Source organism: Microsporum canis, genomic scaffold, assembly GCF_000151145.1.
Source record: "Microsporum canis CBS 113480 supercont1.1 genomic scaffold, whole genome shotgun sequence".
NCBI lineage: Eukaryota > Fungi > Ascomycota > Eurotiomycetes > Onygenales > Arthrodermataceae > Microsporum > Microsporum canis.
Genome location: NW_003299169.1, coordinates 2,938,634 through 2,963,516, shown reverse-complemented (window position 1 = coordinate 2,963,516; position 24,883 = coordinate 2,938,634). Strand labels below are relative to the sequence as shown.

The 24,883-nt window shown below is 47.0% G+C and overlaps 11 protein-coding genes across 11 annotated transcripts; 6 read left to right on the top strand and 5 right to left on the bottom strand.

Moving 5' to 3' along the window:
- Nucleotides 1-47: 47 nt before the first annotated feature.
- MCYG_01086 (CCCH zinc finger and SMR domain-containing protein) lies at nt 48-2,511 on the top strand (the record flags this gene model as incomplete). The annotated part of the gene is made up of 3 exons (XM_002850936.1): nt 48-961; nt 1,034-1,696; nt 1,833-2,511. The coding sequence occupies 3 exons, from the start codon at nt 48-50 to the stop codon at nt 2,509-2,511; spliced, it is 2,256 nt and encodes a 751-aa protein (XP_002850982.1).
- Nucleotides 2,512-2,930: 419 nt separating this feature from the next.
- MCYG_01085 (citrate lyase subunit beta) lies at nt 2,931-4,003 on the bottom strand (the record flags this gene model as incomplete). The annotated part of the gene is made up of 3 exons (XM_002850935.1): nt 2,931-3,620; nt 3,685-3,905; nt 3,964-4,003. 3 exons carry the CDS (start codon nt 4,001-4,003, stop codon nt 2,931-2,933), a joined length of 951 nt encoding a protein of 316 aa, XP_002850981.1.
- A 1,532-nt stretch (nt 4,004-5,535) lies between these two features.
- Nucleotides 5,536-6,494, top strand: MCYG_01084 (enoyl-CoA hydratase; the record flags this gene model as incomplete). The annotated part of the gene is made up of 3 exons (XM_002850934.1): nt 5,536-5,711; nt 5,770-5,777; nt 5,893-6,494. 3 exons carry the CDS (start codon nt 5,536-5,538, stop codon nt 6,492-6,494), a joined length of 786 nt encoding a protein of 261 aa, XP_002850980.1.
- A 494-nt stretch (nt 6,495-6,988) lies between these two features.
- Nucleotides 6,989-8,592, top strand: MCYG_01083 (acyl-CoA dehydrogenase; the record flags this gene model as incomplete). Its single annotated transcript, XM_002850933.1, has 5 exons — nt 6,989-7,231; nt 7,267-7,412; nt 7,473-7,630; nt 7,696-8,013; nt 8,096-8,592. 5 exons carry the CDS (start codon nt 6,989-6,991, stop codon nt 8,590-8,592), a joined length of 1,362 nt encoding a protein of 453 aa, XP_002850979.1.
- A 332-nt stretch (nt 8,593-8,924) lies between these two features.
- On the bottom strand, nt 8,925-9,738 carry MCYG_01082 (conserved hypothetical protein; the record flags this gene model as incomplete). The annotated part of the gene is made up of 4 exons (XM_002850932.1): nt 8,925-9,037; nt 9,134-9,420; nt 9,505-9,550; nt 9,636-9,738. The coding sequence occupies 4 exons, from the start codon at nt 9,736-9,738 to the stop codon at nt 8,925-8,927; spliced, it is 549 nt and encodes a 182-aa protein (XP_002850978.1).
- Nucleotides 9,739-10,258: 520 nt separating this feature from the next.
- On the top strand, nt 10,259-10,774 carry MCYG_01081 (uncharacterized protein; the record flags this gene model as incomplete). Its single annotated transcript, XM_002850931.1, has 1 exon — nt 10,259-10,774. The coding sequence occupies one exon, from the start codon at nt 10,259-10,261 to the stop codon at nt 10,772-10,774; it is 516 nt and encodes a 171-aa protein (XP_002850977.1).
- Nucleotides 10,775-11,150: 376 nt separating this feature from the next.
- MCYG_01080 (protein kinase dsk1) lies at nt 11,151-12,474 on the bottom strand (the record flags this gene model as incomplete). The annotated part of the gene is made up of 3 exons (XM_002850930.1): nt 11,151-11,839; nt 11,898-12,214; nt 12,296-12,474. The coding sequence occupies 3 exons, from the start codon at nt 12,472-12,474 to the stop codon at nt 11,151-11,153; spliced, it is 1,185 nt and encodes a 394-aa protein (XP_002850976.1).
- A 440-nt stretch (nt 12,475-12,914) lies between these two features.
- On the bottom strand, nt 12,915-14,123 carry MCYG_01079 (uncharacterized protein; the record flags this gene model as incomplete). Its single annotated transcript, XM_002850929.1, has 1 exon — nt 12,915-14,123. One exon carries the CDS (start codon nt 14,121-14,123, stop codon nt 12,915-12,917), a length of 1,209 nt encoding a protein of 402 aa, XP_002850975.1.
- Nucleotides 14,124-15,655: 1,532 nt separating this feature from the next.
- Nucleotides 15,656-17,924, top strand: MCYG_01078 (conserved hypothetical protein; the record flags this gene model as incomplete). Its single annotated transcript, XM_002850928.1, has 12 exons — nt 15,656-15,680; nt 15,831-15,969; nt 16,046-16,129; nt 16,186-16,316; nt 16,375-16,505; nt 16,559-16,657; nt 16,714-16,921; nt 16,979-17,126; nt 17,181-17,257; nt 17,323-17,383; nt 17,453-17,649; nt 17,737-17,924. 12 exons carry the CDS (start codon nt 15,656-15,658, stop codon nt 17,922-17,924), a joined length of 1,488 nt encoding a protein of 495 aa, XP_002850974.1.
- Nucleotides 17,925-19,992: 2,068 nt separating this feature from the next.
- On the top strand, nt 19,993-21,963 carry MCYG_01077 (sugar transporter; the record flags this gene model as incomplete). The annotated part of the gene is made up of 5 exons (XM_002850927.1): nt 19,993-20,075; nt 20,218-20,342; nt 20,401-21,395; nt 21,459-21,595; nt 21,648-21,963. 5 exons carry the CDS (start codon nt 19,993-19,995, stop codon nt 21,961-21,963), a joined length of 1,656 nt encoding a protein of 551 aa, XP_002850973.1.
- Nucleotides 21,964-22,277: 314 nt separating this feature from the next.
- On the bottom strand, nt 22,278-24,310 carry MCYG_01076 (conserved hypothetical protein; the record flags this gene model as incomplete). Its single annotated transcript, XM_002850926.1, has 5 exons — nt 22,278-22,747; nt 22,862-22,986; nt 23,043-23,137; nt 23,196-23,854; nt 23,971-24,310. The coding sequence occupies 5 exons, from the start codon at nt 24,308-24,310 to the stop codon at nt 22,278-22,280; spliced, it is 1,689 nt and encodes a 562-aa protein (XP_002850972.1).
- Nucleotides 24,311-24,883: the final 573 nt, after the last annotated feature.

Below are 24,883 nucleotides of genomic sequence, written 5' to 3'. Positions count from 1 at the left end.
CTCTCTCTGGCTTCAAACGAAAGAACACAGGTTTATATCCCGCCATCATGGTCTCAGAGGAGACGTATGAGATGTGTCTGCACATCCTGAACAATGAGGAAGACAACGAGGAAGAAAAGGCTGAGAAATTGGAGGCCTTTCTGCGCGAACAGTCGTCTCTGACCGACTCGGCGCTGGAGAATGCGGTCCTGGATGTTCTTTGGCGTCATCGCAACTCGTCCCTGTCCGATGCCTCTCAGGCTCCCGTTCGACATACGGTCATTCGACGCTCTTCTCCCGCACCATGGCAGATGGCTCGTTCGGCCACTCCGCTCTCCCCTCCCTCGCATACCGGCTCCAGTCCCGTTGCCCAGTCTGGCTTCCCCGTACCCCGTGGGGGATTCCCTCGCGCACCCAGATCGCTGACGGCTTCCCCATTCACCTCTCCACGGCCTTCGCCACGATTAGGCAAGGTGCTCCCCATCCCTCATAGTCCTAATCTCAACACCTACTCCTTTTCAGACCGTGGTCCTGCTCCGGAGATATACGGCGATCTCGGCAGCGATAATGTTGATTGGCTGGTCAATGAGGATGCCAGGAGCACGGCTTCGTCCACAGGTTTGAGTGCTGCTGCCCCGGAATGGGTTGCGCCTCCAGATATGGGGCCATATGACATTCTCAGGTCGGTGCTGGGTGAGCGCAAGACGAACGAGGAGATAGAGCACGCTCTCGAGACGAACGGGTACGATCTTGGAGCAACAATCGCATCCCTCACCGAACAGGACAACTTGGAAACGCCTCTCTCTTCCAGCAACGAAGGCCGTGTCTTAATTGGAAAGTCTACGGCCATGGATCCAGCACGACCAGTGACCCCTTCCAGCTCAGCGCGTACCCCAGTCGTTTGTAAATATTGGCTGTCTACCGGACAGTGTCTTCGGATGGACTGTCGGTTCAGTCATGATCTGACAAGCCATGTCTGCAAGTAAGTCTCGTCCAAAAAAAGTAGTTCTCTAGTCTTTATATCATTTGCTAATTCAAATATAATGATAATTAGATATTGGCTTATGGGCAACTGCCTTGCAGGAGAGTCGTGTCCCTTTTCTCATGATCCATCATCTCTGATCGGAGGAATGAATATCAACAGCGACCACTTGAGTGTCTCTGGTTACTCTGGAAACACTCAGCAGAATATGTATCCTTTGCAGGATAATTATGAGGCATTCCCTCCTCTCCAGCCACCCTCAACCACAGAACAATGGCAGAACAATAGCAATTACTTAGTTCGAAGCCAGATGCAGTTCATGGCGGGCAGTCCTCAGATGCGCCCAGGCTCGTCCTCGAGTATCAAGAACAAGAATATCTTGAACCAGTCCGCCTCGCGTTCTCACTCTCGACCAACAAGCAAACACCAGAACCGCGAACCACCAAACACGTCTGCGCCCGCGGTTGATGACCCAGAAGCCTTCCCTACGCTTCAAGCACTTAGCAACAGGCCTAAGAAGCATCACGGCAAACGAGGCAACCAGCATCGCGAAGTCAACAAGAGCAGAGAAACCTCAGGCACCTCCTTGGCTGACGCTGTTCGCACGTCACCTTCCACTAAAAAGGGGGCACAGAAAGGAGCTCGATCATCCGCCAGCAACACTCGTGAGATCAGCACCGAAGCCCAAGCTATTCCATCGCCAAAGCACATCCCATGGCTCGAGACCGGCATCGAGTGGACTCAGCCTTACTTGAAATACCGTGTCGACGCCATAACGCACGGTAATGTTAGGAACAAGTTCCTTCAAAGGTAATCATCTCTTCCTAACCCCCTCGATATATATCTACTTTTTATTAACCCCATTTTACAGTGCTGCCCAAGCTTGGAATCGCAATGATGCTCGCGCGGCAAAGGCCCTCTCGCTCAGAGGCCAGGCTGAAAACGATGCAATGCGGAGATGCCACCGTGAAGCCGCCAGACTTCTCTTCGAAGAGGGCCGAAAACGCATCGCCGAGAATGACGATGAGTTTTATATCGATTTACACGGCCTCGTCCCCACCGAAGCAATCGCCTATCTGGACAATATTCTCAAAGACAGCTCGCAGCTTCGGGAGCACTACCTCTACGTCATCACCGGCAGTGGCCATCATAGCAAAAACGGCAAAGACAAGGTCGGCAAGGCCGTCAAGGGCTGGTTGGCCGAACATCACTACGTGTTCCGTGACTTCAGCGTGCCCGGCGAACGCGGCGGGTTTGTTGCCTTTATAATTGGCATCAATCCAACGGCTAGTACTAGCAGTGGCCGAATCTCACCATCACCATCATCTGCTTCAAAGGCCCAGAACACTGAACACGCTGTTGGAGAGACCAGCCAAGGCATAGCCGCTGCTACTGCTACTGCTACTACCATCACCATGAACGACGCAGATGATGAAGACGGCAGCGGGGCCGTAGCAGAGGCCTCATCATCGTCACCTGAACCCGCGCCCATCCTCAAGATGGGAAAGATACAGCTACTGAAGCGAGACGGAGCCGCCACGAAAGCCTGACCCAGTCACCAATTCAACAAGTGACTGACGCAATAACGAATGAAATGTTTTTATGAAGAGAACGTACATGACAACAGCAGCACCCCATTACACCCAGACCGATAATTATGTATATTCCAATGATACGAATTTTAATCGAAGGTCTCCTTGCACTTGCTATCAACTCCTCTGGCCGAGCAGGTTGTTTTTTAAGCTTCTTGGTCTGTGATATGACGGTACCTTAGACGACTTCTCTCTGGTTCCTCAAGGAATGCAATGGTCCTTACTTTTTACAGACGACCTTGGAATCGATAAGTTTATTACCTAGTTAGAGTCTCATACAATGCAAGTAATTCCCGATATTTACACCGTTCATAAACCATCATCGGCATATTCGTAGATAAATCCCATAAACAGTACTCACCTCATGTAAACGGCCCTCACTGTGGCTCCTGATCCTTCCACTTATCCTTCATCCCATCGACATCAAATCCACATAACTCTGCTTTCTTTACAATCGCCCTCGCCTTCTCCGCAACAGGAATATCAATCATCTTGCCGTCCAGCGTCCATGCCCCCCTCCCAGCCTCCGCTGCTTTCTGATCGGCAACTACCACCCTAACAGCCCACTCCACCTCTCCCTCCTCGGGACTGAATATCCCCTGAACAGCCTCAACCTGCGTAGGATGAATGCACTGCTTACCATTGAACCCCAGCCGTTTGCCAGACCTACACTCCTCTTCTAGAATCGATGGCGCACCGCCATCGCTCTGTCTATACGACGTGCAAACCAAATCGATAGCAGACGGCAGCTCATATGCCCTTGCGGCCGTGACTATCGCGGACCGAGCGTAGAGGAATTCACTTAACGACGGCGTCCGCGTGATGCTCAGATCTAAAGCGAAGTCTTCCGCCGCAAAAATGAGGCCGGAGAGGAGAGGTGTGGCCGTGCATATTTGGGATAAATTGCTGAGAGATTTGGCGCTTTCTATGAGGGCGAGTATTGATATTGACGGTCGGCTGGAAGTGGAAGTCGAGAGCGTATGCGAAATCACGTCTGATATAAAGGTGAGGTCTGACGCGGAATCGACCTTTGGAACCACCAACGTCGAGAGATTGGGGGATTTAAGCTGGAGGAGACCGTCAGTACTTGGGTTATATTGTATTTATGCAACTTGTGTGTTCCAGGCTCACCACTTCCGTCAAGTCTGCCAGTGCAAGCCCGCTGCCTACGGAGTTGATGCGGACAGCTCGCTCTTTGACGCCTGCTGGCGACGGCTGATCGAGAGCTGCGCGGACCAGCGTGCGAGCCTCTGCTTTCTTTGATGGAGTGACGCTGTCTTCGAGATCGTAGGCGACACAGTCGACGGACAGTGTTCGGGACTTATCGAGCATCCGCTGTGATGAACCGGGGACTTTGGGATAGTTAGCGGGCGATTCCAGCCGGTGTTATGGTAACTTCCCACAACTTACCATAGAGTAGAGCTCGTCTTAGCACGCTCTTGGTGGCCATTATGTATGACTGCTTTCTCAACTGCTTGTCGTATTATCAACAGCTGGATGTTTTGTTAAATGTGCAACTTGATGCGAGCCTGCAGAAAGCCGTTGGAGTCCTCGGCATCTTCGAGCTAGTTTCATGTATAACCAGGCGGGCCAGGGCCGGCATTTCCTGGCTCTTTCGTCCTCTTCAAATATTTGAGATGATGATATTCCCTACCTTGACGAGTGGTAGACGTATGTTCACGTCTCAAAGGCCTGGTCCTTTATGAGTATCTACAGAGTATTGTCCAGCACACTTCCTACGTAGAGGACACTACTATGCAGACGGACTTTCATTCCCATGTCCCGCCAGTATTTCCGTACAGACCGTATCCCTTGTTCTTAGCGAAGCCATGCTGCACTTCTCCCCGCTTGCAAATGGCCCACTAACTGGCTGTGAAGTAAATTATGCAGAAACATCGCACTGATCAGCATTGGGGCATGTCGAGGATGCTTTCTCTTGATGGGAACAGGGAGATGTTGCTCTATAGCTGTTGACCACGAGACCCCGATTGCAATGTAAACAGATGCAAGGAACCATGCCCTTTAGGGCCTCGACACTTGTCTGATATCGATTCTGCGTATATGATTAGTATATACAGCTTATCATCGGTCTGTCGACAGCATCGTTCTCTGTTGGTAGTCTCAAAATACACGATGCACTTTGTTCGTTCTTGCGCCCTGCATCAGCGATATGCAGCCTCTGGAGCGTCCAGGATGTCCGCACATACTATGTATAATATGTCCTCAATAATAAGCCCGCTGATCAGACAGGATCCAGGGCCACGATATTTCGAGAACCAGATATCCGCGTAGTGTGGGGAGCTTTCGTTCCTCGATCCGTGGCTTGGGCTGGGCTCATGGCTGTTAGACAGGCCACACCAATGGCCTTCTCTCGACTGCGTACCTTTTTTGTATATAGTAGTTGACCTTTACCGAGACGATACGAGCTCACGGTAGATCGGCCGAGTTCGCGAGAAATAAGTGTCTCGTCCCGTCGAGATAAATCCTGTTGATACATATTATATATAGCTCAGCTGAGTTCAGTATGCAGGATGTTATCGACCCTTGTCCTGGTAGAAGTCCATCTCTCTCCCCTGCGATTGCAACGGTCTCCCGACGACATTTTCACATGCTTGTATTCGGCAGAAAGATCAATGGCTGCACTGTCTTCTTCCCAGATGGTTTGCTTGGATGAAGGATGAAGAAATCCCAGCAGAAATCACACTTGGCGAGCGACTTCTCTGTAGTTAGACCCGATCAAGATCAATACGAATCAAGTATCAAGCCCCCAAGCGCCATCGCCTGGCTAGAAACCTACATAGTACAAAGGTCCTCCAGAAGCTTGTCGCCCTGGATATATGTTTGTGTGATATAACATGTTGGATCGCTTTCGCGTTGTTTATGCTGTGTGATCGTCCGCTTTCAGCCACTCTTCCGTTCCAAAAACACTTCAACTTCCAAGCAGTCTTGATATATCTATCAGTATAATCGAGAATCGCCAACATGGTTGCACCTACAGATACCCAGCCGCCACCAGTGACATGTGTGCTGCTCGAGTTTCCGGCTCCCCATGTCCTGCTGGTGACCATCAACCGCCCAGCTCAGATGAATTCGCTCTCCTTCCAGGCAGCATGGGAAATGGAGCGTGTCTGGGAGTGGATGGACGAGGAACCACAACTGTGAGAGTCGACTGAAAAGACAAGCTTCAATGACTTTGCCTTCCTAATTACTCTATAGACGCGTTGGTATCATCACTGGCGCTGGAAAGAAGGCGTTTTGTTCTGGAATGGACATCAAAGGTTGGGTTTGCAATAGTTCTTTTTTATTCTACCAACTGTATGACTTACCATTACAACATAGATCGTCTAGAGATGGAGAAGCTCGATGAGCTCTCCCTTGCAAAGGCAGTCAGCTACCCACCCACCGGCTTCGCTGGGCTCACTCGCCGCAACGGCAAGAAACCGATAATAGCAGCCTGTAACGGCCATGCGCATGGCGGAGGGTTCGAAATCATACTAAACAGTGACCTCGTCATTGCAGCAGAACACGCAGACTTCAAACTCCCCGATTCCGCAAGAGGGACAGGAGCTCTATGTGGTGGTCTACCTCGGCTTGCCCGAATACTTACCCTGCAAAGAGCGATGCTTTTGGCGTTGACAACGTATACACTATCAGCTAAGGAAGCTAAAGAGTGGGGGATAGTCCAGAAAATAGTCCCTGCTGGTGACCTGATCAAGGAAGCTGTTCAGATGGGCAGCGTGATAGCCGCCATGAGCCCCGATAGCATCATCGTTAACCGTGCTGGTGTCAGAGAGGGATGGGAAACCGCCAGCGTGGAGCACGCCTCAACACTGATATGGGATAACTATGCGAAGAAGCTGATGCTGGGAGAGAATGCGATTGAGGGTATGCAAGCATTTAAGGAGAAGCGACGTCCAGTGTGGAAGCCATCTAAGCTGTGAGATGTCTTCTTATACATATACTATCAGGACGGATCGATTGTATATATCAGCCTGATGTGCCAGGTTTTTTAAGAATGCGCTGAAAATAACAGCCAAACATTTATACATCCCTTCATCTCTCGACGGTTCATTCCATATTTGGGCCTGCTTTAATATCGTCTTCCTAGTAACTGGACATCGGCATTTTATGCTCCATGTCAACTGCATAATTCTTACATCCGCTTGAGTTTAGGCTGTGCCGAGGCATCTCCTGCATTAGTTATGCAACATCAACACCAGGTTAACACAGACCTGCTGGTTTCATACGCCTGGTTAACACTCGTATAAATCTATGAAACTGAGGCGAGAACGCAGAAACGATCCATTAACTTTCTATATTTACCCGGATTTCTCATGCTGTTTCTGGGGAAGTTCAACCACCTCCGCAATAAATAGTACGGAGTAAACCCTTCATCGTGAACTTCAAAGTTACTAGAAAACCCACAAGACACAAGATGGATACTCCCTTTGGCTCCCCTGTTCCCTACGCTGAGCCGCAGTGGTACTCACGAGACTGCTCCCCATACCATGATGAATCCCATAAGAAACTCCGCGCGTGTGTTCGAGAGTATGTGGAGATGGAGCTGATGCCCTATGCTCACGAATGGGAAGAACAAGGCTTTGTCCCGGAAGAAGTTCGTTATTTATCATATTCCTTTTCAAGTAAAGATGGATCAAAGGCTTCATCTTTCAGTACGGTACGAGTACATCTAACGGAAAGTGCGAAATTTAGACCATCAAGAGATTTGCGAGACGTGGCTTCTGCATCATAGACAGATCTAAGCCGGAGTACATGGGCGGAGTCAGCCTGCCAGCAAACATTGAACCAGCGAAATGGGATGTCTTCCACACACTGATCGTTGCTGATGAGTTGAATAGGTATGGATACCCGGGCTATGACTCTATACCAATATGCTGATACGCCTATTCGAATTCTAGAGTGGGCTACAGCGGACCTATCTGGGGCCTAAATGGCGGGAACAGCATTGGATGTCCCCCAATTATGAATTTTGGAACCGAGAAGCAGAAGCAGGAATATTTACCAAGAGTTGCTCGTGGTGATATAAGATTCTGTTTAGGGATCACTGAGCCAGACGGTAACGCTCCTTTATACCTCCTTTTTACACGAACCTATGATCAAACAATAGTTAACGACCATTAGCGGGGTCCGATGTCTCCGGGATCAAGACCGTGGCAAAGAAGGTTGGTGACCACTATATCGTCAATGGAGCAAAGAAGTGGATTACCAATGGCATCTGGGCGGACTACTGCACTGCTGCCGTTCGAACCGGTGGACCTGGCCACGGAGGCATATCCTTCCTTATTATCCCCCTAACAGCTGAGGGAGTCACGAGAAGACGAATGTTCAACTCCGGTGTCCATGCAAGTGGCTCTACTTTCTTGGAATTTGACGATGTTGAAGTACCAGCAGAGAATCTCATTGGTAAGGAGAATGAAGGATTCAAGTATATCATGTCCAGTACGGCCTTCCGCCCCCCGTTATAGCTATGCGATTAAAAGGTTAAACAGACCAGCTAGGCTAACGGCATGGCAAAACATAGACTTCAATCCAGAGCGCCTAAGCCTGGCAAGTGCTTGTATTCGACTCTCACGCGTCTGCGTAGAGGACGCGTTCAAATATTCTACGACGCGGGAGACCTTCGGTCAACCTCTGCTGGCTAACCAGGTAATCCGAGCAAAAATCAGTAAGATGGGCCAGCTAATCGAGCCTTGTCAAGCGTTTATGGATCAACTAGCATATACCATCAAATCGTCTGAGCAAGCTGGGCAGAAAATCGATATTGGAGGGATGACTGCTTTGCTGAAGGTTATGAGCACACGCTGCTTAGAAAAGGTGTGTCGTGAGGCTCAGCAAATTATGGGGGGAGCTGGGTATAATAAGGCCGGTAAAGGGTCAAGAATTGAGGCCATCAGCCGTGATGTCAGGGTGTATGTTGTTGGCGGAGGAAGCGAAGAGATTTTGAGAGATCTTTCTGTTCGAGAGGAGCTTAAGCATATGCGTAAAGTCATGGATGCGCAGAAAAGAGCCAAGATATAACAGCTTGGTTCTATTCTTAAATTTTTTGGAAATTTTGTTATACAACATCCTTCTCTCAAGTAAGCGAATTAGTTTCGAAACCAGCTCCATTAAAAATGGCATAAGTATGATACAAAGAAACAGTATGCAAAGCTTCTTGGGTGCACAAGCAGCTGCATACCAGTCAACCCGACAACGCCAAACTCCCGGCATTGAAGAACACATTTCCCATAAGCCAAATGGGCAGTATCTAATAACCCATCCAGAAATATTTGAGGCCGGTTATGGCGTGGTAGGTAATATGGGTATATATTGATAGAAAGAAGTACGGACACATCCTTTGCTGCCCATGTTTATCTGAATAGTCTTCCAAACATGCCGGTCGCAAGATTCCCAGCAATACCACCAGATAGGGCATTTGAGGCGAATGAGGAAGCCTGGCTGAATCGGTCACATCTCGAAAACGCTAGTGTGTTGGTAATGGTTAGGATAAGGGCAATTGCTACAGTATTTTGTCAGCTACATCCACGTAAACCAGGTGAATGACGTTGATTAAACATACCAACGAGACTCAACCAGATGACACTTTGCAGTCGTATAATGGCAAGTACTGCCAGTCCAATCCACAAGGCTGGCGTGCTATAGAGGCCCAGCCAGAAGAACCGTTTATCCGTGGCGCTGATGACACGGGTATTTGGGTCGGAGCTCTCGAACACCCAGTGTGATTCACCCGTTTGCATATTTACTTCGTTCCACCATCGTAGCCCCACCAGTCGGCGTCCTGCAATATTCTTCAAGTAATAGAAATCTGCGGAAAGAAGGAGGAGTGTGATGATGAAGACGAGGATACTGTCAGAGCCCAAATGGTAAGTTTATTTGCTAGATTGTAGATAGGGTGATATCCTCGTCGTTGTATTCCAGATATAAACGTACAAGTTTTTGATAAAGAGCACTCCAAACAAGTACATGAGCAGACTACCTGAACATGATATTAGCAGGGCTCTTCTAGAAGCTGGTAATTGCGGCTCGAGAGATACTGGCTGGTGCCTAGAGATATCCCGTACCTATTCTGAATCCGAGAAAGAAGAGCAGAGTGAGTGGATGAGCACTAAGGCGCCAGTTAAGGTCGCCTGGTATCGGCTGTGCTTGTCCCTGGGACTGCTCCATGTTCAATCTCCTTCTCCGTGATGTATGTATGCTTCCTCTCGTCGTCAAGCATGAAATCAAACCAAGAAAGTTGTCCAACTCGATGCTATATGCTTATGTAAGAAATGTCTTGGCGTTTATTTGTCGCTTCAAAGCTTCGAAGCTGTTTTTACTGAGGCGTTGAAGGGTGAAGGCTGTTTCTGGGATATACATTACTATCACTCCCTCGATGATAGAACCGTTTATATGGCAGTTCTACCCAGGAGAACCGCCCCTTAAATATGGGACATCTCAATGGACAAGGATGAAAGAAACCTGCAATGCAGAGTGACAAATCATTGCTGGAAACGACGCTGGAATTGTTGGTACAAATACAGTGCTGCAGCTTGAATGCACCCTTACCATCCTTCTTTTCCTCTATTGTCTGCGTGCTATCTTCCCCTGCCTTTATACCGTCTATTTACAAGATATTGGGTCCATTGTTTATCATTTATAAAGGCTTGCTGTTTTCACTCCCTGATACCAACCGCTTGTAGGAAATATGCCGACACAAGGAGGCTTGATCAACACAAATGCGCTCGCGATCCAATACGACCGAACAGCACAAGATCCAAGGGACGACTCCGCAATAGGCCTATGGAATCGCCTTCTTAACGATAATTTTAATGGCGACAGTTGGATTGTGACATCCAAAAATCTCCGGCTAGACAGCACACGACCAGGCTTTGTTATCGAGAAAGTCTTGCCTACTGGCACATATATTGCGGCGATAGTCACTGAACCAAAACCACAGCATCAAACCATGTTACAGGGCCAGCCTGTGGACAACCAAGCTTTAGAAAATGCCATAAGTGCTCTCAATTCTGGTCGTTCAAGGGGTCAACAGAAAGTATTTGTTCTCCGAGTTGTCGGTACACAAATGATAGCTTTCAAAGTCACGGTCGATGAACCTTCTTTGATGCCATTGACAGAAGATTTCATGGATGTTAAAATTCATGGTGTTAATACGGGGCAAATATTCGATCAGATTATGAACGCTAACGTCCTGGAACCATGAAAGTGGCTGGGGGTAGGGGTATATTTATGTATCGAAGGTGTCTGCTGTATCGAGCTACCATCATGCTGCCTTGAATTTGAAGAACATTCACCTTTATATGGGGAAAAGACTGGGAAAACTTCTTCGTCTTCGAGGTAAATGAAGAATCGTTGAAGCCGCCTCTCTAGGGGATATTGTGGGAAAATTATTAGTATTTATGAAAGGGTGTTTAAATTTTATTGATAAAATACTTCGATTGAATACGACCTGGCTTTCCTTTGCAATAGAGTGCTGAGAGTTCTACTACTAACAGATATTCAGATAATCGTCTGCATCCCAATAGAGATACTCTAGGCATAGTGGCAGTCATACCTCCTCTAAAACCCATTATCAAAAGCTAGGCTACCACAGCATCGAGCCAAGGCTCAGCGAGTAATTCCATTGTCGACTTCCTCTTCTCTGGATCAATTCTCATGAGAGATGTTAAGAACATTGCAAACTTCTTTTTGTTTTCTCCATCCAGCTTCCCCAGAAATTCCTCTGATTCTAATGCGGGACGGGCAAGTGGAGGCAAGTTTTTTATCTTCCCCTCACTATCAAAGTACCTTTGGACAAGCTCTTGGTCACCATTTTGCAAAAGTGACTTTGGAAATGGCCCAAAAAAATCCACTATCTCATGGAGATGGTACCGAACCTCATAATGACCATGTGGTGGGCCTCTCCCGCTAAACATGCGTACGGCACGAAACACTTCTAGAATAACAGCTCCTAGATTCCAAAGATCGGTGCTTGGACCCCAGGGAGCTCCTATGAGTACTTCTGGAGCTCGAAGAGCAACAGGCTGGATCAGCTCGGAAAGGTGAGAATCAGTCCAACTAGCGACACCCCAGTCACCCAAGGCAATATCAAACTCTAGGAGGTTTGCTCCCTTGCGGAAGTAATCCCACTTAAGAGGCTGAGATCGAATGATCGGGGGATCAGTTGATATGACAACATCCGCTGGACCAGCAGGGTTATTTGGCAGGTATAGTTCCGAAATTAGCGAGTCATCCTTGATCTGGACGAAGATGTTATCTGGTTTAATGTCTAGATTGCATAGTTAGCAATGAGCTGCAAACTGCATAAGTGCAAGTGAAAGATTTACCGGTGTGAATAACATTGTGGTCATGAGCATAGTCCAGGGCCAAGAGAAGCTGGATAGTAAAACGGCGCATGATCTGGTTAGGAATCATATGCTCATCAAACCAGGTTCCGAAGCTCCGGAGCGTCTCGCCCATAACGGGGAAAACAAGGCAGACGTGGCATCCATTCGGGCCATGATGTTGGAATGAATCGACCAGCATTGAGATATAGGCATAGCCAAGGTGTGAAGGATCCGCAGCTCGCAGATGCTCAAGAATTTCACGCTCATATACATCCTTCTCGGCCCCATAGCATTCTGCACTCAAAACTTTTAATGCCCTAAAGTTGTGTTTCCTAAATAGTTATTGCTGTTATTAGCTAGATGGACTCTTGCTTAAGTGAGGCTGGAGTGGGACTAACTCTTCATTTTGAACAAGCCAAACGGTTGAATATCTCCCAAAGCCAAGTTTTCTCAGTACTTTGTACTTTCCATTGTACACCTCTCCTAGATGAACAGGATGGAAGCCACCAGGGCGATATACCTGCGGCCCTTCCTCTACTTCGGGAGATGTGGTGGACTCCTGGTTCTCGCTCGACATCCTTTTGCAGCAAAAACGGGGCAACCACCAGGCTTATCCTGATTAACCAGAGTCACAGCTTCAGAGCTAGGCGACTTCGTCTCTTATCAACAAAAAACTGAAAAAAAAAATCAAAGCAAACAAACAAAAAAACACAAGGATAGTTTGGTAGTAAGTAAAATGCTTTCCATACTCGGAGAGGGAAGATGGACGATGGACAAAATAATTAAGAACTTCACTTTGTCCCTTTTATATCCGTGAAATGGCCATCGTCAGCGAGTCTTTAGAGTACAAGACTTTATAAAAAGCTATATTAGTCGAGTTCTCAAAAGTAGTATAATAAATGGATACTAATTGTGTAGATTTCTATAATCAACCAATCTTATTAAAAAAATAAATAAAATCTCCCCTGCTTCGGAGCTGTGATACGCTTAACGCCAGTGCCAAAAGATCCTCTGCATTTATTCGGAACAACGAAAGAACCGACTTATCCAGGACCACTTGTTGCCGGGATGGGTTTCCACGACATCAAGCATCGGCTTCAGTTTAAAAGAGCAGTTGACATCTAATATAGTTATCCGCCTGCCCCAGCAATCTCGACGCGGCAACTCGTTGTCGAAATATTGTCGGTATTTCGTTTCCTCAGGGGTGATCTTGAGAGGATGGGAGGTACAGGGCATTCCCCATGATGCATGATTCCACAAATTCGAGCCCGTATTTCGGCAAGATCCGAGGTTTTCCCATAGGGTGCTGTGGAGTAAAGCATGGCCAGGTAATTGTTTTAGGTGGTAAATGCGCAGTTCTCTCTCGGACAAGCTGTAAGGACACCGGTAGCATTGATGTGACTCACGGCTGATATCTTCAATTCCATATAGTAGATGCTCACCCCAGTGCCCACATATCTGCACTGCATGGTCCATACTCTTATCACAGTTGTACAAGTATACAACCCATGTATCCTGCTTGAGAACCAACATGTTGTTGATAAGCTTAACATCAAAACTCCACGCAGTTCTTGTCTGGAAGGTCTCATCCAGCTGAGTAAAAGTATGGTGGTTTATAACGTCAGTTGCGCCACGTCCATTGGCAGGACCAAACCGATAATGGTTCATGATCTCCTTGGCCTGCCTGTATGTGAAATACGTAGTAGCCAAGTCCTCGCAAGGGGACCCAAGAAAGAAAACCCCACTGTCTAGATCGCATTCAGCAGACTTCAGCAGCGGTGGTAGTTGGCTGCATCGACAGTGAAACTTCTCACAACGATAGCAGAGCACATGTAGAGGGAAATCCTCTTCTAGTCTTTCGAGGAGCCTTAGGCGACCCTTGGGTAGTTTGTACAATTTATTGAGGAAGTTTTGACCTGTAGTAGCTTGCCAAATAGCCCTGCAACTCAGCACGAATGAAGCCGCGTCAACAGGTGGAAGAGTACAGGCGATGTAGTATACTACATCGTCGTTAAGAGAATGTATAGCAGGAGTATCCTCGATAGATAAAGGTTTGTTGGTCGGGTATTTATTGGCCAAGGACTTGTCTACATGGTGATATGGCGAATTCTCATTGATAATATCAAGTATAAACCACGCTGTGATGAAAACGAGTGTGGTGCAAATCAAAGCAAAAAGTGCCGCCAACAGCATGATAGCTGGAAGCACAAGAAAAACGAAAGCCATGAGTGCCCACACCTTTTACACAGGATGAATAGGGCTTCGAGAGGTAGCAAAAGTAGGTTTTTATCGAGAAATATGAACGAGGCCTACAATTATAAATGCTTTCGCGGGATGGCCGGCTCAACTGACACATACTTTCCACAGTAGAACAGTCATTGATGTCATGAGCTGCCATTCCATCATGCACTCCAAAGATCCGAAACGGCTTGGGCTAGAGATACGATATATCCCGGAGAATCTATAAGTATTGCTAGAGGGCAAAGGGATAATAATAGTTATGAGCCGGTCGTAAGGCCAAAATCGCACTTCTTTCTATTTATATACAATAGAAAGAGTGAGGACGATGCCGTAGCAATAACTATAAGGATATCTATGTTTATGCCTTATATCTCTTGCCTGAATGATACTCCTAGGTATGAATATCATGTATGTCGGCTTTCTGACGGAAGATTCCAAGGGTGGAGGTCGTTTTCTCCATGGGCGCCTGGAACCTCCTTCGGTCGGATCAACTATAAACCGCATATGGCTTACTAATATACTATATAAACATTTGCTTGGCACTTTTGATGTCTCCAAAGTTGGCAATCAAACATCAGCTTCAAAACGCTCGCTTTTCGTCCTTTGCTTGCCACATTAAATATACTCTGATGCCAGAGCTGAGGATGAGCCCAAATACCCATCCATCCTTTTCTACGTGGAATGAATTATACATGAAAGCTTTAGAACACTTTTTTCGGTCATATCCTCCACATATATGTCATGGACGAGTATGCCACAGCAGCCATCATCATCTACTTGTATAAGCCCACTGTCTATGTAAGTAGATGATGAAAATATACAGCTATGTTTAATTGGATCTCTACATATACCTCTGCATGCGGCTCACTGCATGCCTCTGTTTTAATATACTTCATTTCATGCAACCAGCCGGCGTTTGCCAAATGCTGGTAGACCATGAAGTGCCCTGTGGGAAAAGGCGATTACACTATTATAGTAAATATCCATTTAATGAAGCCACTATACTACTTTTTAGAGCAATAAAAATACCTACGGCTTAATTCCCTTCATGCTGCTTGATATAAAATGGTTGAACCCTGTCTATATTCTACACTTTTCTAAAGGTGTGTTGTCTCTTTCGGTTGCTGGGGAGCACGCGTGTTGTCATTTGAAATCTCTTCTTCTTTTCTTCTTCTTCCTCTTCTCGCGTTTTTGCAACAACAACAACTTCAACCATTTGGTTCTTCTGCAAACACTAAGGTCAACTTCTCAGTCCTCTCCTCTTAACTTAGGCAGACACCCAAGGCTCCCTTCTACACTCTGTAAGTCTTTTCTCTGCCCAAGTCTCTTGTGATTTGCTCTCTGTGGCGCGTCAACATCTGTAATGCTGTTGATCTTGGTCTTTTCTTCTTCCACAAAAGGATCTGCCCTCCCTCCACCCCAGCTGGAGAAAGAGTCTTTTCTACAATCTTTCTTCCGTCCTCCCTGGTGTCCTGACTAATATTCCTTGAAAGTAAATATCTTGTCAACAGTCCATCATGAGTGACTGGAAACAAGAGGCCGGTAAGTCACTATCACTATCCAATTATGGTTACAAGCATACCCTTACGAGGACGGGCCTTCGTTTGCGAGACTCCAGGTCTCGAGGCCAATATATATATATTTTGAGCTGAGGGGTACTTGTCCGACTTAGCTAACATGAACTGGTTTTAGAATCCGCCGCTTGGAACAATGGTGGTGACCAGGCAGCCGGAGCCTGGAATGATGGCGGTGACGGCTTCGAAGGAGGTGATCCCAACAACATGGTAGTTGAAGCAAATAATGGTGACGCAAATGGTGATACCTGCCGCAAGTGAGTGTTCTATCTAATCATTACCTGTAATATTTCTACTACCTGTCCAAATATCTAACATCATTACTCTATAAAGCTGTGGACAGTCCGGCCATTTCGCCCGCGAATGTCCCGAACCAAGAAAGCCTACTGGAGCTTGTTTCAACTGCGGTCAAGAAGGGTATGAACACTCAGCCTTCTGATAACAAATACCTTTTTGTTGATGTGATGTAATAGCCATAACAAGAGCGACTGTCCAAACCCCCGTGTTTTCACCGGTACCTGTCGTATTTGTGAGAAAGTGGGGCACCCGGCCGCTGAGTGCCCAGAACGTCCACCAGATATCTGCAAGAATTGCAAGGGTGAAGGTATAGATTTGGCCCCTTCATAAACTCGGCTCAAAGGCTTGATTTAACCTGTATTTAGGCCACAAAACCATGGAATGTACTCAGAACCGCAAGTTTGAGCAGCATAATATCCCTGACAAGCTCCCAGAGGAAGCACTAGGTATCTTGAAGAAGGCTAGCAAGGAGAGAGATTTGGAAGATTTTCGTGATGTGAGTGATCCCTGATCTTATTTGAATAATTATAATTAACATAGATAATATAGGGATTGAAAATCTACAGCAAGGCCGTTCCCCTTGCTACCTATGTTGACATCGAAAAGCTGTTGCGTCAGGAAAAGCTCAACGTCTATTTGATAGGCCTTGTAAGTGGCATATAGTATACTACAGATCGGCTAGAAAGTACTAATAGGGCTACTAGGAGCGTGAAATTGGTGATTGCCATACCGTTGTGAACCTCCAGGGAAAACTCAATTGCAAGTATGTTATCGGTATCTACTTCAGCGATAAACCTCAGCGTATCAACCTCAAGGAGCGCTGGCCTGCCTCCCCTGAAGAGAACCTCGAACGTCTCGCCGAGGCTGGCCTTCCTCTCGATCGCCAGGTCCCCAAGTGTTCTAACTGCGGCAGTAAGATACATCATATGGTCGTAACCTAGCCAACCATTCCTAACTATTGTCTTTTAGAAATGGGCCATATTATGAAGAGCTGTAAGGAGGAGCTTTCTGTCGTCGAACGTGTGGAGGTCAAGTGCGTCAACTGCAAACAGCCTGGCCACCGTGCTCGTGACTGCAAAGAAGCTCGTGTTGATAGGTTTGCTTGCCGTAACTGCGGGTATGTATCTCTAATTGATGATTTGGTGGATATAGCTGCTCACCCATGATACAGAAAAGGCGGTCATCGTTCAACCGAGTGCCCTGAGCCTCGCTCTGCTGAAGGAGTTGAATGCAAGCGTTGCAATGAAGGTATTATTAAACGCAGTAACTTAGTGGCTCTTGCAAGGATTTGCTAACATTTGGGTCATTCTTAGTTGGCCATTTTGCGAAAGATTGTCCTCAGGGAGGTGGTTCGCGTGCTTGCCGCAACTGCGGGTTAGTTAGCCATTTGTACTCCAGTCTTCTAGTCCTTCCTATCTCCGCTAACAGTAGTATTTATTATAGGAGCGAGGATCATATCGCCAAAGACTGTGACCAGCCTCGAAACATGGCGAATGTTACCTGCCGAAACTGCGAAGAAAGTGAGTATAATCCAACGTATATGAAGGTTCCAACAAGCGGTCATCAACTAATGTATATATCAGTGGGTCACTTTAGTCGCGATTGCACCAAGAAGAAGGACTGGAGCAAGGTTAAATGCAGTAATTGTGGAGAGAGTATTCTAACCCCCTGCCCCTATATTTATACAGCTATACCCTTGATATGATATATGTTGACTCTTATAATAGTGGGCCACACTATTCGTCGCTGTCCCCTACCGGCTGAAGGCGCCAATGATGAAAACGGCGGCAACGGTGGAGGTTTCTACAACGAGGCGCCAGGCTCAGCTGCAGTTCCGGTTTCTGGAGGTAACGTTATGGAGCCCGAAGCCGCTTGGGGAGGTGGTGCAAACGCTGGCGCTGGCCCAGGCTGGTGAAACACAACTCAATACAAACCGAACAATGACGAGAAAGCGTCAAAATGGGTGAAAATTGACCAAACCGAGCAACACGACACTGACTCGAGAAATACGCGCGAAAAAAACAACAAAAAAGAAAAAAAAAGAAAACAACAAGGGAGATAAAAAACGGAACATGAAAGGGCAAGAAGAAGAAAACAGGTTATTGAAATTGTACGACAGGTAGTATGCAGTAACTAGCCTAGATAGCCACCCAAACGAAGAGATTTATACGCGCAAGTACTCGTGCATGCAAGGCGCAGAGAAGGATTGGTATCTACGTATGTTAAATGATATTCTCTCTCAGGTTATTCTTCCTTCTCTTGTTGGCTCTCACTATTTCATCTGATGTTTGACGCAGCAACACTTGGAAGGTCAAAGCCAACAAAGGGCCCGGCTTACCCAAAGAGGCAGTTCCGGCTATACAAACAAAAAATGCCTAGGTAGGAAGGTCCAATTCCGGATAAACTTATATCCGTCAGCCGCTCGAGCCGAGGTCCGCATTTTTTGCCTTCCCGGTTCCTGATCCGTTCTTTTCACGACGCTGGTTGGCCTTCTTGGACGCAACATCAAGGGTTCGAAGGAGCATCGACAACGCCGCTCACGTCATGAACATCTCCACTGCGGGCTTTGGGCAGGGCAGAGTTTGCTTTTTCTCTCTCTCTTTCATACCCTGTGAGCAGTTCACACCATGGAACCACCAGCCCACACACGTATGGCTTTGTCAAAAAAGACACCACAAGGACGGTATTCAGGCCGAAATGAAGAGAACAACCTCTTCCTCCCATTCTCCTTTCCATCCTACGGAGTTCCAGCGCGGGTGAACGGGACAAGAGCGAGCTGTCGGCTAACTGGGATGTGACGGGGATGGTGTCGGCTTGCCTATAGTTGGCAATAGGGAGGGTTCGCCGACCTCAAAGAAAGGTGAAGTAGTATGATAATAAGCCTTCTTGGCTATGAAGGAAGCGCCAAAAGGAATTCAAAAACGCCTTTGTTTTTCCTTTTATACTTATCTCTGTGAGCCAAGCGCAAGCGAGCTGGTTTCTAATTAGCGGGCTCTTCATCGAAACTACCAAGTCCCACATAGGAACTATGATGCCACCACGACCTACAGAGAACGGAAAGGAGAAGAGAAAGATAGATACCAGACAGAGGGATGTTTGGAAGAATCAGCATCCCTGTCCCGAGTTATATCTATGGGATAGTATAACTCTGGATAGTAGCTGAGAATACGGTGGAGATGAACAGCTGCTGGAACCGATTCAGCTTATTCGGAGCAAGAGTTAAGGAAATTGGATATGGACGGTACCTCCGTCATCGAAGGCGAAGTAGCAGTCCATACTAACCCCCATACTCCGTTCCCCCTTCTTTTTCTCCACGACCCAAGAAAAACTCCCGTCACTAGTGGATACCGGGGGATGCAAAAATAGATGGGAATCAACGCGTGACGCCCAATGAGACGACTGACTCTCCATGAGGTTTGCAACCATGCAGTGGCCGTTCGCTCGTGTGTGACATTATACATTAAGGCGAACCATGCTGTGCCTTTGTGAAAAGAAAAGAGGCGGAAAAGAAAAAGAAAATGGCACACCCATGAGAGTTTCCGAGAGTTTAGTTTGTTATACTAAGATGAAATATGGAGCCCTTCTTTTTAAAAAATAATAATAAACCAAGGATTATACGTCCATGCTGTAACCGCATCTGCTGGCGGCTTCTCATGCGTGGATCTTCATGCTGTGTCACGCCCGAGAGGATAAGAAGTTGCGCGGGAAGGGCTGGTACATGTTATAAAGACCTCCACATCCTCGCTTTCATCTCTCTCTCACTCTTTTTTAATTTGTTTCCCTTCCATCGTTGTCGTTTGTTATCCCGCTGGTCTGGGGTGGCCGTATGGAGAGTCGATTGGGTCTTGTTAACGTCGCATAGCTCGTTGTCTTGAGCTGTGGTTACTTAACGTCGTTCATTCGCCCAAGGATACCGTTAACCCTTCAACGATATACATCGCGAAAGACGCCTCGATCTACAGCTTGACAAGGATCTCGAAACCATGGGTCTAGGGAGCAGGTACTTCGGCCTTCGAGGCACGAAGCTCAACATTGCCATTGGAGTCATTGCCGGCCTGGATTTCTTGTATGTATAACGCGCTCCGTGCAGAATTGATACGGGGGAGATGCTAACTCGAGGGAACCTAGGCTATTCGGTTATGATCAGTATGATAAATATTCTATAGCTCCCTCTTAAGGGATTGTTATCTAACTTATGTACCCTCCAGAGGTGTCATGGGCGGGCTCTTGACGCTCCACTCTTTTGAGAGGGTCTTCCCTGAAATTGCTACCAGTAAAGAAGCAGTTATGGGCTTAACCAGATCTCAAATAAACCACCGGTCTACTATTCAAGGTGCGTGCCCATTCATTCAATAAAGCGCGGCATGTATCAATCTAATGACAAAGTACAGGTATTTCCGTTGCATCATATAACCTCGGATGTTTCGTTGGTGCGCTTGCTTGTATCTGGATCGGTGACAGACTCGGACGAAGAAAGACCATCTGGCTGGGTTCAGCTATCATGGTCGTCGGTGCTGCTCTCCAGGCATCTGCGTATGGTCTTCCCCACTTTATTGTCGGACGTCTCGTAACAGGCTTTGGTAACGGACTGAACACCTCAACCGTACCAACCTGGCAGTCTGAATGCTCCAAATCCCACAGACGAGGACAACTGGTCATGGTCGAAGGTGCTCTGATCACTGGGGGTATCTGTATTAGTTACTGGTTGGACTTTGGCTTTTCCTTCCTCGAACCCAGCTCGGTTTCATGGCGGTTCCCCATTGCCTTTCAAATCGTCTTTGCTCTCATTATCATGCTTGTTGTCATGGGTCTTCCAGAGTCTCCCCGATGGCTAGTTCTGAAGGGCCAAGAAGACGAAGCAATGAATGTTTTGGCAGCCCTCAGCGATCTGGACAGGGAAGATCGATTTGTCCATTCGGAGTTCTCTGCAATCAAAGATACGGTCATTGAGATGCAGCGGGGCAGCTTTAAGGATCTGTTCACCATGGACAAGGACCGTCACTTGCATCGTGTCATCCTTGCATACGTCAACCAGGTGTTCCAGCAGATCTCTGGTATCAATCTCATCACATACTATGCCACCACGATTTATGAAGGCAGTATCGGCCTTGATCCATTCATCTCACGAATTCTTGCCGCTTGCAACGGCACTGAATACTTCTTTGCATCATGGATTGCTGTATTCGTTGTGGAAAGGGTCGGCCGCCGTCCACTCATGCTGTTCGGCGCGGTTGGCATGTCACTTTCCATGGTGGTCCTCGCCGTTGCTACAAGTTTCAAAGGACAGACAGACCCCGGAATCGTCGCAGCTGTTTTCCTCTTTGTTTTCAACACCTTCTTTGCCATCGGCTGGCTCGGTATGACCTGGTTGTACCCTGCAGAAATTGTTAGTTTTATCTCCTCCCTAAAATGCAAACAAGTTCTCGCTGCTAACCTGTCAAATTCCCAGGTCCCTCTACGAATCCGTGCCCCTGCCAATGCCCTTTCTACCTCAGCAAACTGGATCTTCAACTTCATGGTAGTCATGATCACGCCTGTTTCTTTCTCCTCCATCGAATATAAGACCTACATCATTTTTGCTGTTATGTAAGTTCAACCACCTGCAGGGATAGAGAAATATGTACTAACCCAGTGATAGAAACGCCTTCATCGTTCCAGTGGTCTACTTTTTCTACCCTGAAACAGCCTACCGCTCCCTCGAGGAAATGGACTCCATCTTCCGGAAGACGAAGTCTATCTTCTCAGTAGTAAAGGTAGCTCGCGAAACACCAAGACGATACGGCAAGAACGGTGAAGTTCTCATCAACTATGATGATACAGACGAACACAGAGCTCGTGCCGGCGCCACTCAAGAGGAAACAACGTCATCTTTCCCCGAAAAGAAACATGAAAATCCAGACCACGATGCTGAAACGGGCAATTCGAACAGCCCAAGCAACCAAAGCGCAGCATAAGGTACTGAGTGTGCATTATGCTTTCAACGGTAAATTTTCTTTCTACAAGATAAAACTCTTTACCTGTATGTGTATTTATTTATCAGAAGCTTAAGTATCCTTCCAGTTAGAGAGGATGAGTATATATACCCCCAATATTAACGCCTATGTTTGCGCATCAATAACCACATAATATTCCACAGTTTAAGCAAAGTAACCCTTGAATGTCAATCTATATATTAATACTTCAGATATAGTTATATTGTGGGGGATATAATATAGATCTACGGAGTATATCACAATCCGAATATACTGCAAAGCAAATCATATTAACCTCATTCCCGGGACGCAGCCCAGTCCCACAACCCAGTTGAATCAGCTTCTTTGTCATTCTTCAAATCCCAAACGAGCACCTCCTTGGGTAAATCCTCTACCTTGCAGTCAGCAGACTGTGGGAAGAACGCTTGTATAACTTTCTTCCGAATAACCTTATCGGTAGTTGTGCGTGGAATGATCTCGTCGTCTTGGAGAATACGTAGAAGGGTGGGGAGCTTATACAGAGCAACATTCAACTCCGTAAGGTTCCGTCTTATTTTAAATAGCATGTCCGTAGGCATTCCACCCTGGTCTGTGCCATTGGTGCTTTCGCCTTGGAATGAAGGCTTAATGCGTGCAACAACAGCTACCCTGTTCAAGACCTCCATGTCTGGAACAGCAACAACGGACGCTTCCGAGGTGTAAGGAAGTTCTGCCAACCTATCTTCGAGTTCAAGAGTCCCCACTTTGAGAGATCTCGAGAGAACAACTGTGAGATAAGTTAGCAAGATTTTCCCCATTTTCTCAAAGGGGGTTATGTAACGCGCTCCTGGTTATGTAGTAGATCTGCTTCTAGAAAACTGGAATTTGAGCAAGAAATTACAGTCCTCTTTAACTCGACCATCGATAACATAGTTTCCATCTTCCCCTATGTGCACTAAGTCTCCTGTTTTGTAGAATCCATTCGCATCTAGTGCGTTCTTCGTAGCGATCTCGTCACCGAGATAGCTATTAATGGTATTAGCGTACCATCCACGAGGCAAGGAACAGAATGTCGAACCCACCCAACAAACAGGTCATTACTTTTAATCAGCAATTCGCCATGGTCACCTTCCGAAAGCTTCAACTGGACACCGGGCAATGGTTTGCCAATAACACGCTACCGGAAAGATCATTAAGACAAAACGCTTGGATAATAAGAACATGGGTTGACTCACCTTCGTGACATCGTAGCCTTCCGGAGTCGTGCCCAGCCCTCCACCCGCTTCGGATGTTCCAAAGAGAATGGTGATAGGGTCACCGCCACGCATGTCTTTCCAAAACTGCCCTACGGAGGGCATGGGTACCGCACCACCACAGGCAACATACCTGAGCTTCCTCGCTCCTTCTTTGTACTCTTCGACCTTATCAGCTTCCAGCCCGGCCAGATTCTCATTGTAGTATTGCATCAGACGAAGGAACATCAAATTTGTGGCATATGCCATGGTTAGTTTCTTCTCGCGAATGACGTTCCAGATCTGTTCCGGGCTAGGGTCTGCATCGACAATATAAATGGACAGCCCATTCATAATCATAGCTACGGGAGGGCCGACTCCAAATCCCCAGTGAACGGCACGATGACACAGGGCGAGATCTTCATTTGTACCCCTCAACATACCACGAAGGTCCAGCGCGGGCATTTTACGCACAACTCCTTTAGGGGGTCCAGTGGTACCCGATGTAAGTATAAGAATAAATGGTCGATCTGGTGAAAGTACCGCACGCTCATCAATGTGATAATTGGATTTTGTGAGTGGAATCGGAACAGTGAGGTCAACACCGATTGTATTGATCGCGTTTCCGGTTTGGTTCTTCATATGTCGCTGAATTTCGGAGGCTGCATCGCGTTGGCCAGAGCCAACTATGAGGAGGACCGCTTTGCTCTTCCCAAAGAGATATATAGCCTCCTTTGGAGTAACGCCGGTTGCTAATAGAAAAAAATATTATTAATACCAGCGGTACCTTCTAATTCATTAGAGTGAGAAGGTATACCCAGTGGCGACAATGCAGCCCCGACCGCCCAGATAGCGAAGCAAGCTACAAAAAACTCGTAGCTCGCCGGCGCAAGGGTGCAGATGTATACTCCGTCGTCACGCACGATGCCATTAGAATCGAGAAGATTTGGAATCTGCTGACGGATGGTACGTCGGAGTTCGAGGACATCGTTTAGAAAACGATCATAGTTAGCCATGATGCCATGGTTAGGGTCATGTATAATAGTGCCATCGTTCAAAGGCACATTCTTGATAAGATGTCTGAAAACCGGGTGATCTGGGAAGCCTTCGACATCCATGTTGAAAACCGTTTCCTTCAACTGTTATTCAGAGGAATGTTGGCTGGATAAGAGCTGTTTAAATACAGAGTACTCCGTATAGAGGCCGCAGACCGCTTTATAGCTGCCGCCGTTTTCAGTGGGGTATCTTTGAAAGAGAAGTTTCATGTGCGAATTCATCCTCCCACACGGAGATATGAAATGGCCGGATGAAACTTTTGGAAACATAATGCAAGCTTGTGCATGGACAGGGATATACCGCTGAAATCACGTAAAGACTGATCATGAGAGACGGCCTTTGACATACAAAGGGGAGCGATGGCTGCAGCTCAGGCCTCCAACTGGACCTGAAGGATCATTCATGGTAAATTGATATGGCAAGCATGGTCGATCAACGGGTTTGCATAGTTTAACTATTATGTTAATAGTTGTAGCCTCGCACGTATACTCTGTGTTAAACGGACATGCATATCAGCCCGGAGTTTGTTGTAGTTTGACGGTAGTTGAAGACGGTAGGACCTTTTTTGCTTAATATAGACGTCTTAGTCAGCAGACACCCGTTATGGACGTTTTGACGTCAAAGTCGCAAGTTCG